The sequence below is a fragment of the Tenrec ecaudatus genome, chromosome 1 (genome assembly GCF_050624435.1).
Source record: "Tenrec ecaudatus isolate mTenEca1 chromosome 1, mTenEca1.hap1, whole genome shotgun sequence".
NCBI lineage: Eukaryota > Metazoa > Chordata > Mammalia > Afrosoricida > Tenrecidae > Tenrec > Tenrec ecaudatus.
Genome location: NC_134530.1, coordinates 317,392,381 through 317,411,107, shown reverse-complemented (window position 1 = coordinate 317,411,107; position 18,727 = coordinate 317,392,381). Strand labels below are relative to the sequence as shown.

Sequence of the window (18,727 nt, the reverse complement as noted above, 5' to 3'; positions counted from 1 at the left end):
ACCCTTAATAATTTATAAATTATTGTGTCATGTTTTACACTGTCCGACATCTCCCTTCAACCACTAAACAAAGTACTCAGGGTGTAGTGATTTTAAAAAGCAATTTATTCGTTGTCATAATTCGATGGATTGTCCATCTAAATTATTCTGCTGCTGGTCTTGTATGGGATCACTCATGAAGTCACTCTCCTCTGACAGTTAAATGATATGAGAGATCCCACGGTACTGCTGGTGGCAGAAGCACCTCCATCCTCTCAAATGATCCTCTCACCTCCAGCAGGTGAAGTTTAGGCTTCTCTGCAATAGGGTGGTCTCACAGTTCTAAGTGGACAACTCCCAAAGTGCAGGTCCTTAGCAATGCTTCTGCTAGTGTCCTTCTGCTTATGTCGCGTTGACTAACGGAAGTCATGTGGCCCAGTCTGCAGCTAACGGGGAAGAGGCTCTATATACCAGGAGGCTGCTTTAAGAATCTACCAAGTGCATTTGAAAGTACAACTGTGCACCCTAGGATTTCGACCCCAACCTTTCAGAGAACCAAGGTCTCAACCATTTGCCCCAGCCAGAGACTCTTACCTCCACTATGACTCTGATCCCCTATGACTGCACTAGCGAAGATTATCAATCTTTTGTGCATCCCCATGACCTGGTACTTTTCTTACATCCATAGGACATCATTCACAACTGGGCAGTACTTCCCAGGGAGAATTTCATGAATGTTGGACAGCATTTGGGGTCTCCCAGCGAAATATGTGCAAACTTGAAATGCATATTGTTATGTATTTTGTACTTAGGTTGCTGTTTGGGCATGATATTTATATTTTTTAATGTTGCATATAGCAGATGATCTAGGAGATCTCATGATACCACGGGTGTTGAGTTGGGATACTACCATAAGGTCAATAATTCAAAACCTCCAGTCGCTCCAGAGGAGAAAGATGAGGCTTTCTATTCCCATAAAGTTACAGTTTCAGAAACCCACAAGGCAGTTCTACTCTGCCCTACAGGGTCGAAATGGACTCAATGTGGGGAGTGGGGGGGAGGGAGCAAGCCGGTTATATAATATACTTTGGGGAGGGGTGGCTAGTAATATTACATAATAAAATACTTGTTACAACAAGGCAGTGGTTTGGATCTGAGATTTCTAGAACTACATCAATCCGTGTATTTGAAGGGCCAGCTTGTAGCGGGCAAGGTTGTGCTAACTAGAAGAAATGTCACTGAATTTTTGAAACTTATTTTTTTGGTTTGTTTCTTCGATTTGGTTCGTGTGTCATGAGAGTGTGAGGTGGCGCCCGGTGAGTAATGATGGGCTCTGCATGAGATTTGGTTTAACAATTGCCTTTGCTTTTTGCAATGACTCGAACTCTACTTTTACATCTCTTCCATCCCGGAAGTCCCTCCCTCCCTCCCACAACTGGGAGTACTGCATTCCCAGTTCTCTCGGGAGTGCAACCCTTCAGGAAACTGAGAGACTCGGGCCTTTGAATCTGTTCAGATAGATCCAGACAAGGCCCAGGGCGTGAAACTGGTACAGACCCAAACTGTTAAAATTTGAGTGGTCCAGATAGAAAAATGAAATGGGAGACAGCAAAAAAAGTGTAATGAGCCCTTTCAGGAGCCTGATACATGAGAGTGGGGTAGTGCCAGGACTGTGAGCTAAGCCCTAGATACATAAGTAGGTTACACTTTGGGCTGTTAACCACAAGGTCAGCAGTTTGAATCCACCAGGGTGTCCTTAGGAAAAAGAAGAGGCAGTAATCTACTCCACAATGCATTTTGCATGATAGCAAGATTATGCACATCCCTGGTCTATGGTCCAAGCGGATGCTCCAGAGGCTCAATACATGAATATTTCCCCTTCACGTTTCAAAATTCTGAAACAGCTTTAAAATGGGTCTCAAGGGAGATCAAAGGATAAGGTAGTACATATTAACCTATATCTGTTATAATCGACTTTACAATGCTCTCTCTGATAACAAGTCTATTCACAGCCCTTGGCTATGGTCAGAGGAGATAGCCTAATCCAGGCGTGGACCCTGCAAATTGATTTGGGGCTTCCACTGTTACCATCACCTCCTGCAAACCAGGTGTTCACAGTGTAAGGTGGGATCCCATTCTCTCCTTCGGATCTGTTCCAGTAAATTGTGACAGCCTCAGAAACCCAAAGGGGGCAGTGCCACTGTGTCCCATGCCGTCGCTAAGAGTTGGAATTGATTTGATGACGACAAGGTTGGTTGGTTTGGGGGTGGTAGACAGACACATTCAAATTGGCAGTGATCATTAGCCATCTCTGGGGCGGGTGGGAAAAGACGCTCAGGTTGCTATTCGAAGTGCACACTGCCTTTGTTTCCGCTCCTTAATTTTTTCCAGTTATTGTTTCAGGTCACACACATTTAAAAATTTTTCTTTTCCTTGGCTATGGGTTTGATTGATTGGAAGCTCTGGAAAACTCTCAAAGCCTACATGTGACACTGCCAGACCAAATACTCCTCCTCCAAGCCCCCCTCCTCCCATTCCCCCCCCCCCCCCCGCCGCTCCCACCAACTGTCTCATTCACCAGCAGCTTATACATCACTGTTCAAATTTCAATGTAAATTTACAACACCAGACACAGGATTCTTTTCTAGCTTGTGGGATAACAGAACAGATGGTGTCGTTCCTGAGCTCGGCAGCTGGAGAGACCAAGACCTCGCTGGGCACACAGTAGGGGCACCCTAAATGTTGTCTGCCTGCGTCGTTGTGGCAGTTGGTGGGAAGCCATGCGCCCCGCCCTCCGCTCCCGCCACCCCCCTTATCTCCCTCCTGGCCCCCACCCTGGCCCAAGAGACAGTGAGCTCCGAGCAGATGGCGAGTCCCGGGTGCCAGGTGTGCAGCGTGGCAGGCGCAGCCCGGGTGCACTGGGTTCTTTGGTCCCTGCCCCACCCTACCCCTCCCATCCCTGGAGCTAGGGGCCTCCTCCGCGGTCTCCGGCGCCCTGCGAGGTAGGGCTGCGGCAGGAGCCAGGGACCCGAGGGCTCGGAAAAGGCGGATCACGTGCTTGGCCCAGCCCGCGCGTCCAGTGCGCTGCCCGCCACGCGCCCCCTCTCCCCTCCTCCCTGCGGCGTCACTCGGACAGTGCTGTCTCTGCGCCTTCCCACCACCCGTTTCTTCCACCCGTCGCGTTTCTTCCTCTTCTGCCACCGTAGCTTTCGCTTCTCAGCGCATCGGGGGTCGCTCTTTGTCGGGCTCGCTGGCCCTCGCTCCCCCGCGCACCCCCTCCGATGCCCGGGCTACTGGCTTGTTAACCTGGGCTTGGGGTTGCCCTGGTTGGAGAGCTATGCCCAAAGTGAAAACTCAGCCGCTTTCCTTAAGAAGGACGCTCCCACTGTCACTGCTCCTACTTGGCAGTCGGGTTAGGGGGTGGGGGATCTTCGGGGCGTGCTGCCATCCGCACCGCGTGCTGGAGTCACGCGGGGGACTCGGGACGAAGAAGACAGCCCCAGGAGGGCGACTGCGCTGGGGCCTGGCTGCCTTGGTGGGAAGGCGGAGACCAGAGGGTCCGCGGGGGTCGAAGAGAGCCAAGAGCTCCTGCAGGGCTTGGCTTCTGAGTAACTGCGCCCCGGGGTGCAGCCTCCCGCTGCTCCCTACTTGCCTTCTGCTCCCTCCCCGCGGACCAGAAACTCTCTCCTACAGGTGCGCTAGGCCGAATTACTGGGCGTGCCCTGAGCACCTCTAGGCAAGGGCGCCCGGCACCCTGGGGCTCCCCGCCCCCCGCAGCCCTCGTGGGCTCCGCGAATCTCCCTTCCCCCACCAGCAAGGGGCGAAGGAGGGCGCTGCGGGTCGCCCCTCCCCCGAGGGGCCGCCCGTCTCCCCCCTCCCCCGCTGGGGCGCTCCAGCCTTTGTCCGCCGCGTGCGCGCGCAGCCCGCGCTCTGGGGCGCGGGGGGAGGGGGGCGCGGGCAGCTGCTAGCTCTCAGCCGAGGACGGGGGCTCGGCCCGCAGGGGACCGAGGAGGGGGCGCCCTGCCCGTGGACGAATAATTGTCGTGAGCCATCCCGGGACGCGGGGCGCTAAGGCTCAGTCCCGGCAGGGAGGCACAGGCCAGGCTCCCAGGGAGCATTCCGGCGCCCCGAGTGAGAAAGGGGGGCCATCGGTGCCGGTCAGTGATGGAGCTGGGCACCGAGCGCTGCGCTGCCTCCCCGGGCGCGGGTGGGGGTGGGGCCTGAAGGAGTCCGGGAAAGGGAGCTGCCCCTCCCACCTCTGCCCCCCTCCCCCCAGCTTGCAGCGGCCTGTGGCGACTTCAAAGGACGGCTGTAAGCTCGCCGGGGGCGAGGGCGGCCGCGCAGGGCGCGCGCGTGCGTGCGTGCGAGCGCGTGCGAGCGCGCGCGTGTGTCTCCTGCTCTTTCCCGGTCGTAAAACCTACACGGGAGACGGGTGTTAAAATGCTGCTGACAGCATCGCCTGAAACATGTTTACAGTAGGAAAGCCTTTTCTCCAGAAAGCACAGCCGGAGTCGATTCCAATTTATTCCTTCCCCGTAACCGGGATCGAAAAGCGAGGCCGAGCCGCCGCGGCGGACCGTGCGGGCGCGCCCTTCCTCCTCCAGGAGTTTCGGGCCGGAGCTGCGGGCCCAGGGAAACCACCTTTAATTATTATTATTACTATTATTAATTTTAGGAGGGGTGGCCTTTCCTAGTCTTTGAAGAAGTGAGCGCCGTTACTCCGCAGCTGGTGGAGAAAATGCACTCGGACTTGTCCTCGCTCCGGCAACACGATTCTGGGCACAGTCACTGTTGGTCTCCCGAGTTGAGTTATCGAATCCAACCAGGGAAATAGCCCTGGCCTCCGCCGCCTCTGGGAACATCTGAGAAGTCCTTTCTGGTTATAAACCATGAACTTGGATTTATGAAAAAATAACCAGAACTCACCTTAACACCTGGCGACCGTTTAAACGGCCAAGTAGAGGAGGGTTAGGGATGGTGGGTGATAGAGACTTGAGCCAGGTGAGAGAGAAGAAAGAATTCTGACCATCCCACGTTTCCCCACTTCTTCTTCAGGGCTCAGGGAGGCTCAGCGCTGCCACCTGGCGGCGGCTGCGTCCCAGCTCGACAGCCAGCGGGCTGCAGAGCCAACTCGGGCTCCACCTTGGGTGCGCCTTGATTCTGCCTTGAGAAACGGAATAGAAGCCCTTGTTCACGCTTCAGATCTCCAGCGGCCCAAGCAAACAGGCCCCCCACCCCCCTGCTTGTTCCCTTGAGAAAACTGAGAGGAAGAGCCCAATCCGCTGGCATGCACAGCCTCCTAGGACTTGCCCCCGTTGTGAGTGGGTGGGGGAATAGGGGTGACAATGTGTGGTATGTGAGTTTCTAACCATCGCTTGTCTTTTGTTTCTGTTGTTTCCCTATGAGCAAAAGGAAATCATGTTTCATTTCACCCAGAATTGCTCTAAAAACCTTCAAATAATCATTACTTCCATAGATTCTTTTTCAAATTCAGCTGAATAGGAAGTCCCATTCCAGTGTAACTCACCAACCCCAAAGGATGCCCCGCACGTTGTTTACTGAACCCGGAAGCAAACTCAGCCCTGGGAGAGAAAGTCTGTCCAAGAGAGTACAGAGGGAAAAGACTGGGACCCACTTCCTTTGAAAAGGCCAATACAATCAAATATGCATTACCTTGAAGTTCAAGTGGCACAGAGCTCTGGTAATATTATTTGAAATGACTATTTGGTCAGAGAAGACCAGCAGCTAGAATCTGGCTTTAAAAAGCTTTAAAATCCGTGCAAATCCAGAATATTTGTTAAACTAATTCCCATCAAGGTTTCCCTCACTTTATATGCTATAGGGCTGTATTAAGCAGCAGGATGGAATTCTGTTCCCATTTGCACCTCATCCCATTTTATGGGCATGAGCTTTTGTGTCGTGCAGGTGTGGGAAAGCAGGAGAAAGAAATGCATTCAGGGATAGTATGCTTGCATCTCAAAAGGGAGTCCTGGTATTTCATGGGAGAAAATAAATGAGATGAGAGTATTTACCTGCGTTTGACATTTGAAATGTTTACATCACTCAATTAAAGACAATGTATTTGTTATTCTAAAACAGGACTGTGTATGTGCAGCAAAAAAAATTTATCTTGGTCGCCTGTTAATATGGCTTAAGAATATAGCATTAAGAAATACTTCATGTACTGCAGAGCCAGCAGAGGGAACGCTGAGTACTGGTTTACTAGGGGCCACCAAAAGACTTATATTTGGAGGGAAAATGTCAGTAATGGAAAATTGGTTACAAAGCACACGACGTTCGGTGATGAGAACACAGAAATCCTTTCTCATAGTTTGGTATGGAGAGGCCCAATGCATTCCTGCATGCACACACTTCTCAAAGGGCATTTTTCATAGGCTTTCTTACGTTTTAAGAGGTAGGACAGAGTACTCCCTATGAGTCTATGCATGCATATGTATCACAACCATCCCATAAAGTCGATGGGATGCACAAGAATCTTATTTAATCAATTTTAGGCAGGATTATTTTTTCCTTTTAAAAAACTGGGGACTATCTTATAATCAGTGGCAAATCACAGTGTCATTGGCATCCCCCCCCCCCATTTTTCTTTCTTTAGGGGCATTTAATGATGCGCCTTAAAACCTGTAGCCTTTTAATATACAGAAATATAGTAAGTAATAGAATCAAAACAAATCAAATACAAATAATAAATCAAATACAGAAAATAGTAAAATAATAGAATCACACCATAAACCTCATTGCCATCACATCAGTTCTGACTCATAGTGATCACCCAGGACAGAGCAGAAGACCCCCTAACTTTTCCAAGGAGCTATTGTTTGGATGAAAGCCCACCTCCATGTCTATCTATTGAGGAGCAGTAGTGGGTGTGACCCCCCAAGTCAAGCACATAATCCCCGCACTATCAGGGTGCTTTAGGGTTGCCACAATGCCTATTTGTTTAGCATAGATTTTTAAGTTCTGTATACTTTTAAGCATAAACGTAAATTACTATGACTGCTTTGATTAACTTTCACTTTGTCCCCATCATGTTCAAAAGTGGAAGCATAAATGATGTTAGCATTATAATCAATTATATTGATACTCTGAATTATCTCATCATAGCTACACCTTCAAATCATTAGTCGGTAAAAATCCACAAAACAAATATAACATTTATTCGCCTTTTGTTCTAGTGAAAATTGTTATTTTATAGGCTTCTCAGAAGTCTTTTGAGGTTAGACTGGTAGTATTTCAGTGGGTGCGTCTGTGTGTACTGGTGAAAATTAAATGTGTAAAATCGTCCCCGCTTTGTTTTGTAGAGGTGCCAGAAATATTTTGTGGTTTGGTGTTTTTGAAATTTATTTTTTCCTTCTAACAAATATAAATTAGGTAGGTAACAGTAGAAAATTACTTGCATGTATCCCCCACCCCACCCCCCAAAAAAAGGCTTGCTTGTAGGTGATCCTCAGAGATCTAGTCAGGTGTCCACAAAAGGTGTTCTTCCCCGGAAAATTCTAAATCTGGGCCCTTTTGCCACTTTCAAAATTTGACAAAATAAATAGAAAGTGGTTACCAAACACTAGTTTAATCTGAATTACATCGGCTTCGCTCTAATTTCGTACTTGTCATGGGCTTGAACATAGTAAAAAAACACTTTACTACTTGAGTTTTAAAGAAAGTCCGTATTTACTGCAATTCTAGTTATCGGGCCATGGGATAGAAGTAATTTCTTACTGCCATCAAGTTGATTCTAACTCATAGTGACCCTACAGGGCCAGGCAGAAGTACCCCTGGGGGGCACTGGGGGGGGGATCTGTAACTCCACACACCAGCAGAGCCTGTGGTGCTTGGGAACTGCTGGCTTTTCTGTTTGGAGCCCACTGTGTGACCACTCCACCTGTCACCATTGTCCTTGGATGGCTTCTTATGTATGATCTGGGATGACTTCTTCACCTTAGTGACCACTCTCGGTTTTAGTGTCTTGAACAACCGGAGGGATGTCTGTGGCATTTATGTTACCAGGGAAGAAATCCTAGCATTCATTGGGGGCTCATAAGGATCCTATTCAAAGTAGCTCTTCTAGTATTCCCATTTCACACATGAGGAACACTGAGACCTGACCAGGTCACACACACACCCCCTCCTCACTAGTTACAAAGCCAATCAGAGGGATTAGGTAGCCAGGTCTGTGAACAACGCAGAGAGCTCCTCTCTCCTGCTTCTTTCTACAGCTTATCTTGGCCTTGGCCTTTCCCATTTGAATCTAGTGATGAATTCATCTGAAAGAAAGGAGGGGCTGGGTGGGTGAGGGGCTGGAAATAATAGTCAAGAGGAAAGCAAGCTTTCATTTTGAAAATGGGCAGAAAACAAACATTTAGAAAGCAAAACCGAGATCCATCCTTTACTCTCCAATTCAAATTCTATACAGAACTCTATGGAAATTCTCCCATGGAGTTATTATGGAACAGTGCCTAATGTGTTCCAATAGCGCGCTCCCGTGTTTGGCTATTCAGGATTTATGGAGGAGTTTAAACCATTAAATAGCCACACTTAACCCTTGTTTAGTTAAGAGAGCAAGCGGTTATTTTTTAAAATCATTTTTTTCTTCCTTTTCACAAAAAGCACACCAAAAAATTTCTCTGAGGAGATTTGGACAATACATCAACATCCGCGCTGTAGCTAGAGCTGTTAAAATTAATTATGATGGCAGGTGTCTAGGTACCACTTTCTTAATGGTTTGCAATGTCCGTTGATTTATTGTTGTGGCTTTACACATACACACACGCACACAACCCCTCACATCCTTGGCTTTTTGAAGGAGCTGAGGCACAGATTTTGCACTAAAGGCTGTTCTTTATGCCAAGGCTGAAAAGAACTAATAAAAATAATCACTTGGCTTTTACGCAGAAAGCCTCCATTTACAGTATTTCACCCTCCCCCCTCCAAGCCCCTTGTTATCTAACATAATGGTTAGAATACATTTCCGTCTTTCCCCCTTAATAATTTCATGCATTAACATCCTCTTCACACACCAGTCACACGCACACGCACACACACACACTCACACACACACACACAGCAAAAGGAAAAAAGAGGCAGCAGAAATCTCAGCTGTACTTCTAGCCCTTTTAAAAAGTTTGCTCTGTAAATTGGAATGAGGTCAGATTTGGAGCTTCTCATTGCACGCGGAGATTATTATTGCATCGGGTTCCAAGCCAATGGGAAGCCTGGGGGAGGGGCTTGGCACGAGGAAGCGTTGGTTACAGCGGCTGATTGGCTGCGGCCAAGACTGTGAAAGGATAAAGAGGCGCGAGGCGGAATTGGGGTCTGCTCTAAGCTGCAGCAAGAGAAACTGTGTGAGGGGCCAAGGCCCGTTTCTCTCCCAGGTCTCTAGTTCTTGCACGCTCTTTAGGAGTCTGCATAGGAGGAGCTCTGCCATTACTGGCTCCCTTCAGCAGGAAGGGAAGAGGGAAACATACATTTATTCATGCCAGTCTGTTGCATGAAGGCTTTTTGGCTTTATACCTTGCAACAAAATAATTGCACAAACTCCTTAGTGCCGATTCCGCCCACAGAGAGTCCTGGAGCCATTTCTGCTTTGCATTGTAGGAAAGGGATTAAGTGATAGAGACGATGTCGCTTTCCTGAGCTCCGGAGAGCTCTCCTGAACTGGAATCAACTGCTTCGGGAAAGGGATAGGAGAGAGAAAGGGAAGAAGAAGAAGAAGGAAAAAAAAAGACTTACCTGGGAGGCGGCGAGAAACTTACCCTGGAAGCTTCAGCAGCCAGCGTTCCAGAAACTCCTTTCCACTTTAGCACGCTCTCCAGACTCGGGCGAGAGACCGAGCCCACCGCCCCGCGGCCAGAGAGCGAGCGAGCGAGCGAGCACGAGCCGAGGAGGGCGAGACGCTCCCGCCTGGGAACTACAACTCCGCGGCAAGAGGCGGACTCCTGCCCCGCAGCTTTGGGACGCTTGAGCCGGCCAGGAGCTGAGCGGCCCGCCCGCCTGCCCCGCGCGTCCTCCCGCTCGGCTCTCGCTGGGCCCGGGGAGCCGGCAGGGCCCGGCGATCGCGCCGCGGCCGCCGCGAGGCTGTGAGCGCGCGTGGGCGCCCGGCGAGCGGGGACCATGGTGCAGCAGACCAACAACGCCGAGAACACGGAGGCGCTGCTGGCCGGCGAGAGCTCCGACTCGGGCGCCGGCCTCGAGCTGGGCATCGCCTCGTCCCCCACGCCCGGCTCCACCGCCTCCACGGGCGGCAAGGCGGACGACCCGAGCTGGTGCAAGACGCCGAGCGGGCACATCAAGCGGCCCATGAACGCCTTCATGGTGTGGTCGCAGATCGAGCGGCGCAAGATCATGGAGCAGTCGCCGGACATGCACAACGCCGAGATCTCCAAGCGGCTGGGCAAGCGCTGGAAGCTGCTCAAGGACAGCGACAAGATCCCTTTCATCCGGGAGGCGGAGCGGCTGCGCCTCAAGCACATGGCCGACTATCCCGACTACAAGTACCGGCCCAGGAAGAAGGTGAAATCGGGCAACGCCAACGCCGGCTCCTCGGCCGCCGCCGCCGCCGCCAAGCCCGGGGACAAGGGAGACAAGGTCGGGGGCAGCGCCGGGGGCGGTGGCGGCGGCGGCAGCAACGCGGGGGGAGGCGGCGCGGGCGGCGGCGGCGCCAACTCCAAACCGGCGCTGAAAAAGAGCTGCGGCTCCAAGGCGGCGGGCGGCGCGGGCGGCGGCGGCGCGAGCAAACCCCACGCGAAGCTGATCCTCACCGCCGGCGGCGGCAAAGCGGCGGCCGCAGCCTCCGCCGCCTTCGCGGCCGACCAGACGGGCACCCCGGCCCTGCTGCCCCTGGGCGCCGCCGCTGACCACCACTCGCTGTACAAGGCGCGGACTCCCGGCCCCCAGGCCGCGGCCGCCGCCCTGGGCGCCCCCGGCAAGCACCTGGCCGAGAAGAAGGTGAAGCGCGTCTACCTGTTCGGCGGCCTGGGCGCGTCGTCCTCGCCCCCGGGCGGCGACCCCAGCGACCCCCTGGGGCTGTACGAGGACGGGGGCGCGGGCTGCTCGCCCGACGGGCCGGGCCCGAGCGGCCACAGTAGCGCCGCGTCCTCGCCGGCCGCCGGCCGCTCGCCCGCCGACCACCGCAGCTACGCCAGCCTGCGCGCCGCCTCGCCCGCCCCGTCCAGCGCGCCCTCGCACGCGTCGTCCTCGGGCTCGTCGTCGTCCTCGTCCTCGTCCTCCTCCTCGGGCTCCTCGTCCTCCGATGACGAGTTCGAAGACGACCTGCTCGACCTGAACCCCAGCTCAAACTTTGAGAGCATGTCCCTGGGCAGCTTCAGCTCGTCGTCGGCGCTGGACCGGGACCTGGACTTCAACTTGGAGCCGGGCTCCGGCTCGCACTTCGAGTTCCCGGACTACTGCACGCCCGAGGTGAGCGAGATGATCTCGGGGGACTGGCTGGAGTCCAGCATCTCCAACCTGGTCTTCACCTACTGACGCCTGGAAGCGGGGCCCGGGGGCCGGCGAGGAAGACGCCCAAGGAAGAGATGAAGAGGGAGCTGAAAGGGGGCAAGAAAAAGAAAAAGGAAAAAAAAAGAAAGAAAAAATAATTTTTTTTAAGAGCGCGGAGAAGGGGGTAGAGGCTGGCTGCAGCTGAGTTCGACACCCCCCCCCTCACCCCGTCGAAGGGGAGCGTGGAGGCGGTTTTTTTTTTCACGTTTTGCTTTTTTCCTGTTTAAAAAATGTTGGACCCGCGCGCTCCCATCCCCCACCCCTGGGGCTCAGGATGCCAGCCTTGGCCCAGCTGGGGGGATGCGGAGGCGGCGGAGGGTAGACAGGGGCGACCTTTTATTGTTGTTCTTGATGTTGTTGATGGCAAAAAAAAAAAAAAGGAGCGACTGCGAGATTCCTCCCCCTTTGCTTGGAGAGAACCCCCCCCCCACCCCACCCCCCCAACCCCCGCCTTTCACCCACACGCCTCCCTCCTGGGCGCTTCCGGACCGGTCTGCACCCCCAGGACGTAGCCGAGCTGTTTGGAAAGGACTGAAGGCATCTCGCCCCTCTCTCACCCACCCCCGCCCCCTCGGTAGGGGTGTTTTGCTTTTGTTTTTATTTTTCTTGGTCTACGGAGGAGAGAGAGAGAAGAGAAATCCACCCCGCCCCCTCCACCTTCCCCCCCCCTTTTTTTTTGGTTCCTGAAGTAGGGAGTGTGGGCTTGGGGAGGCGCATTCTTTGGCAGATGTTTTGGGGGGTCGCCTGAGCTGTGGCGCTGGGACTGAGGGATTCCAAGCTGTCGAATTCCTGGTTGGCGCCCCCCACCCCCCCCTCCATTTTTCCACCCACCCCTCTTTTCTTTCCTTCGTCCCCCTCCCCCCTTTCCCTTGCCACCGCAGCCTGAGGGGGAGACGTTGGAGGAGCAGAGGGACCCGCGCCAGGAAATGGACAGAGAATCTCGCTGGAGGCCGCGCCTGCAGGGCGGGGGCTGGGAAGGACCGAGCTGGCAGGAGGAGAAATCAAACTGAAATGGATTTGCACGGTCGTCTGTCCGTCCGGGAGAACGGGCTCCCCCCCTCCCCGCCATCGATATGCGGAATCAGGGAGGGGAGACCCCCGACGAGACTGTTTGATGGGGTACCGGGCAGCGGGGGCCAGCGGTTTGGACTGGGGGTGGGGGGGAGGAATAAAAAACGGAAAAAAAAAAAAGGTTTTTTCTTCATCGGAATCGTGATGGTGTTGGATTATTTCACTGGTGGGGTTTAATATAGCATGTTATCCTGTCTATCTTTTAAAGATTTCTGTATAAGACTGTTGAGCAGTTTTTAAAAATAGTGTAGGGATAATATAAAAAGCAGATAGATGGCGCTATGTTTGATTCCTACAACAGAATTATCACCAGCTTTTTTTCATTCTAACTCTTTAAAGGATTCAAACGCAACTCAAATCTGTGCTGGACTTTTGAAAAAAAACAATTCAGGACCAAATTTTTTCTCAGTATGTATGTGTATTCCTTATAGGTGTAAATGAGAAGACGTGTTTTTTTCCCTCACCGATGCTCCATCCTCGTTTTTTCGTGTGTGTGTGTGTTTCTTTGCCTGGTAAATGTAATCAGATGCCATTTTATATGTGGACATATTTATACTGGCCAAACATTTTTTTTCTTATTTTGTCCCTTTTTTCTATTCTTAGTTGCTTTTTTTAAAAAAGGTTTCTTTTCTCCTTGATTTCTTTCTTACTCCCTTCTTTGTTCTCTTTATTTCCTTTGTTTTTTTTTTTTTTTGGTAGTTGTTGTTACCACACCATTTTACGTCTCCTTCACTGAAGGGCTAGAGTTTTAACTTTTAATTTTTTATATTTAAATGTAGACTTTTGACACTTTTAAAAAACAAAAAAAGACAAGAGAGATGAAAACGTTTGATTATTTTCTCAGTGTATTTTTGTAAAAAATATATAAAGGGGGTGTTAATCGGTGTAAATTGCTGTTTGGATTTCCTGATTTTATAATAGGGCGGCTGGTTAATATCTCACAGTTTGAAAAATCAGCCCCTAATTTCTCCATGTTTACACTTCAATCTGCAGGCTTCTTAAAGTGACAGTATCCCTTTAACCTGCCACCAGTGTCCACCCTTCAGCCCATGTCTTACAAAGGAGGGAGGAGAATTAGCCACACGTTATGCTTTTAAGAAAACGAGTTTTTACAGGAAATATTGTTCTAGCCAGAGGCTTTTTTAAACTGGTGCATTTCCAGCAAAAAAAGGGATCCTGTAGCTTTAATTTGTAAACCACATCTTTTTTGCACTTTTTTTATAAGCAAAAACGTGCCGTTTAAACCACTGGATCTATCTAAATGCCGATTTGAGTTTGCGACACTATGTACTGCGTTTTTCATTCTTGTATTTGACTATTTAATCCTTTCTACTTGTCGCTAAGTATAATTGTTTTAGTCTTATGGCATGACGATAGATAGCATATGTGTTCAGGTTTATAGCTGTTGTGTTTAAAGATTGAAAAAAGTGGAAAACATCTTTGTACATTTAAGTCTGTATTATAATAAGCAAAAAGATTGTGTGTATGTATGTTTAATATAACATGACAGGCACTAGGACGTCTGCCTTATTAAGGCAGTTCCGTTAAGGGTTTTTGTTCTTAAACTCTCTTTTTTTTTTTTTTTTGCCATCCATCCTGTGCAATATGCCGTGTAGAATATTTGTCTTAAAATTCAAGGCCACAAAAAAAATGTTTTTTGGGGGGAAAATAAAAAAGGAAAAAAAATCATGCCAGCTAGTCACGTCAAGTTCACTGCCTGTCAGATTGTTGATATATACCTTCTGTAAATAACTTTTTTTGAGAAGGAAATAAAATCAGCTGGAACTGAACCCTAAATCTTGACTTTTTGTCATCATTCTGCCCAGTGATTAAGACTGGGAGAACTCTGCAGTATAAAGGCTACAACCATCTGTCTTTATCAGGTCTCTGAGAGATGGGCCTATTCAATACCATCTTCTTGAGGATTACTAAATTTCTTCTCCCCAGATTTAGCATGTCCTGGCCCTGGAGTCAGCTGACTGGCGACCCTGTGTGCTTTCTAGGAATTTGCTACATTGACCACGTTTAAATAAATGCCCTTTGTCTTGAGATTTTTTTTTTTTTAAGGAGGGAGGAGCCATATGACCAGACTCCCTCACAGATGAAACTGAGGGTTCTTTTGTTGTTCTGGTTGTTTATGCCCCTAAAGCTGTGTTCCCCTTGGCTGGTCCAGTGTTAACCTAGCAATGACTAGAACTGTTTTCTACAGATAAAGAAGTAAGCTTGTTCAACTGCCAGTCTGTGTGTAGCTTTTACCAAGTGGAGAGTGAACGTTACCCCACCCCCATCCCCAAAGCAAAAAGCTACTATGGTGCTTGAAAACCCCCATTTTCTGCCAAGCCCAGTTTGGGTCCTGGATGAGAAATGCAACCGTAGTGCTAATCTTGTAGGAGTGGGTTCCCCCTGGCTCAGAAGCAGCTTCCTCCCCTCACGCTGTGAAAGACAACTTCCTTCAGCTACCCCAGTGACTGGCACTTTTTTGAAGCACCTGACCCAGTAGGAATATTGAGATTTGGAGGCCAAGAGAAAACCCCTTGGATCGCCTGAGGTCCATTCATGCTTGGTTTGAAACATACATAGCTTGCTAAAGGACAGGGGTGTCCTGTTTCTTGGGGGGGATCAACAACTCCCTTTAAGAAACCCATCTGCCCTACAAAATGTATGCCAATTAAAAATGTGTGTTGATGTCTTTTCGTTTCACCAGCACTGCACAGGAGGGGTTAATAAACAGAATATAAGTAATCCCTTTATCCGCAGATTTCTAGTAGGTAAGGGAATATTCATCCTGGAATGTCCAGCCGAAATGAGAGATTGTTGGAGCCTAGAGTTCAAGCCATTTATTTTTGTACAGTGATCAGCAAAACCGACCCCCCACCCCCAAAATGTAACTGCTAATGGTCCGGTATAATTTCCTCTCCAAGACATCATAGCTGCCTAAATAGAAAAAGCCACTGCTGTTGATTTGAACTCATCATAGCTACTAGTGTCCAATTTTTTCTTCCATGCATTCTGCTGATAATTGCACTTGTGTCCTACAATTGTAATAGCCTATTTTAAAAAATAGACTTCAGAACAGCATGGGGTCCTCTTGTTAAAAGACCTTTGCAGAATGGTCTAGGAGAATGGTCTGTCGAGAATGCTCACATTTATCTTTGTTCATTGTAATGATAGTACAATTTTTTTTCAACATCCAAAGAAGCAACACACTGACATATCAGGCCCATGTGAGATATTTTGTTATTATTATTTGGTATTATAGTGCTATATATCTTGTGCTTTGGGGATTTATATGTATTTATATTTTGTCCCTTTTTTCTATTCTTAGTTGCTTTTTTTAAAAAAGGTTTCTTTTCTCCTTGATTTCTTTCTTACTCCCTTCTTTGTTCTCTTTATTTCCTTTGTTTTTTTTTTTTTTTGGTAGTTGTTGTTACCACACCATTTTACGTCTCCTTCACTGAAGGGCTAGAGTTTTAACTTTTAATTTTTTATATTTAAATGTAGACTTTTGACACTTTTAAAAAACAAAAAAAGACAAGAGAGATGAAAACGTTTGATTATTTTCTCAGTGTATTTTTGTAAAAAATATATAAAGGGGGTGTTAATCGGTGTAAATTGCTGTTTGGATTTCCTGATTTTATAATAGGGCGGCTGGTTAATATCTCACAGTTTGAAAAATCAGCCCCTAATTTCTCCATGTTTACACTTCAATCTGCAGGCTTCTTAAAGTGACAGTATCCCTTTAACCTGCCACCAGTGTCCACCCTTCAGCCCATGTCTTACAAAGGAGGGAGGAGAATTAGCCACACGTTATGCTTTTAAGAAAACGAGTTTTTACAGGAAATATTGTTCTAGCCAGAGGCTTTTTTAAACTGGTGCATTTCCAGCAAAAAAAGGGATCCTGTAGCTTTAATTTGTAAACCACATCTTTTTTGCACTTTTTTTATAAGCAAAAACGTGCCGTTTAAACCACTGGATCTATCTAAATGCCGATTTGAGTTTGCGACACTATGTACTGCGTTTTTCATTCTTGTATTTGACTATTTAATCCTTTCTACTTGTCGCTAAGTATAATTGTTTTAGTCTTATGGCATGACGATAGATAGCATATGTGTTCAGGTTTATAGCTGTTGTGTTTAAAGATTGAAAAAAGTGGAAAACATCTTTGTACATTTAAGTCTGTATTATAATAAGCAAAAAGATTGTGTGTATGTATGTTTAATATAACATGACAGGCACTAGGACGTCTGCCTTATTAAGGCAGTTCCGTTAAGGGTTTTTGTTCTTAAACTCTCTTTTTTTTTTTTTTTTGCCATCCATCCTGTGCAATATGCCGTGTAGAATATTTGTCTTAAAATTCAAGGCCACAAAAAAAATGTTTTTTGGGGGGAAAATAAAAAAGGAAAAAAAATCATGCCAGCTAGTCACGTCAAGTTCACTGCCTGTCAGATTGTTGATATATACCTTCTGTAAATAACTTTTTTTGAGAAGGAAATAAAATCAGCTGGAACTGAACCCTAAATCTTGACTTTTTGTCATCATTCTGCCCAGTGATTAAGACTGGGAGAACTCTGCAGTATAAAGGCTACAACCATCTGTCTTTATCAGGTCTCTGAGAGATGGGCCTATTCAATACCATCTTCTTGAGGATTACTAAATTTCTTCTCCCCAGATTTAGCATGTCCTGGCCCTGGAGTCAGCTGACTGGCGACCCTGTGTGCTTTCTAGGAATTTGCTACATTGACCACGTTTAAATAAATGCCCTTTGTCTTGAGATTTTTTTTTTTTTAAGGAGGGAGGAGCCATATGACCAGACTCCCTCACAGATGAAACTGAGGGTTCTTTTGTTGTTCTGGTTGTTTATGCCCCTAAAGCTGTGTTCCCCTTGGCTGGTCCAGTGTTAACCTAGCAATGACTAGAACTGTTTTCTACAGATAAAGAAGTAAGCTTGTTCAACTGCCAGTCTGTGTGTAGCTTTTACCAAGTGGAGAGTGAACGTTACCCCACCCCCATCCCCAAAGCAAAAAGCTACTATGGTGCTTGAAAACCCCCATTTTCTGCCAAGCCCAGTTTGGGTCCTGGATGAGAAATGCAACCGTAGTGCTAATCTTGTAGGAGTGGGTTCCCCCTGGCTCAGAAGCAGCTTCCTCCCCTCACGCTGTGAAAGACAACTTCCTTCAGCTACCCCAGTGACTGGCACTTTTTTGAAGCACCTGACCCAGTAGGAATATTGAGATTTGGAGGCCAAGAGAAAACCCCTTGGATCGCCTGAGGTCCATTCATGCTTGGTTTGAAACATACATAGCTTGCTAAAGGACAGGGGTGTCCTGTTTCTTGGGGGGGATCAACAACTCCCTTTAAGAAACCCATCTGCCCTACAAAATGTATGCCAATTAAAAATGTGTGTTGATGTCTTTTCGTTTCACCAGCACTGCACAGGAGGGGTTAATAAACAGAATATAAGTAATCCCTTTATCCGCAGATTTCTAGTAGGTAAGGGAATATTCATCCTGGAATGTCCAGCCGAAATGAGAGATTGTTGGAGCCTAGAGTTCAAGCCATTTATTTTTGTACAGTGATCAGCAAAACCGACCCCCCACCCCCAAAATGTAACTGCTAATGGTCCGGTATAATTTCCTCTCCAAGACATCATAGCTGCCTAAATAGAAAAAGCCACTGCTGTTGATTTGAACTCATCATAGCTACTAGTGTCCAATTTTTTCTTCCATGCATTCTGCTGATAATTGCACTTGTGTCCTACAATTGTAATAGCCTATTTTAAAAAATAGACTTCAGAACAGCATGGGGTCCTCTTGTTAAAAGACCTTTGCAGAATGGTCTAGGAGAATGGTCTGTCGAGAATGCTCACATTTATCTTTGTTCATTGTAATGATAGTACAATTTTTTTTCAACATCCAAAGAAGCAACACACTGACATATCAGGCCCATGTGAGATATTTTGTTATTATTATTTGGTATTATAGTGCTATATATCTTGTGCTTTGGGGATTTATATGTATGTGTACGTGTGCGTATCTCGAAGTTTTTACTTTGTAGGATTCTACTAGAACTGCTTATTTTGCCTCCACTTTCAGTAATTTCTTTTAAGGGTTTTACAACATTGCTTTAAAAATGAGAGCCCAGAGGACTTGTCTCATTTCTAGCA

At 48.2% G+C, this 18,727-nt stretch overlaps 1 protein-coding gene across 1 annotated transcript; it reads left to right on the top strand.

Moving 5' to 3' along the window:
• Nucleotides 1-9,302: 9,302 nt before the first annotated feature.
• Nucleotides 9,303-17,083, top strand: SOX4 (SRY-box transcription factor 4). The gene has a single exon (XM_075533348.1). It carries the CDS (start codon nucleotides 10,108-10,110, stop codon nucleotides 11,476-11,478), a length of 1,371 nt encoding a protein of 456 aa, XP_075389463.1. The 5' UTR covers nucleotides 9,303-10,107; the 3' UTR covers nucleotides 11,479-17,083.
• Nucleotides 17,084-18,727: the final 1,644 nt, after the last annotated feature.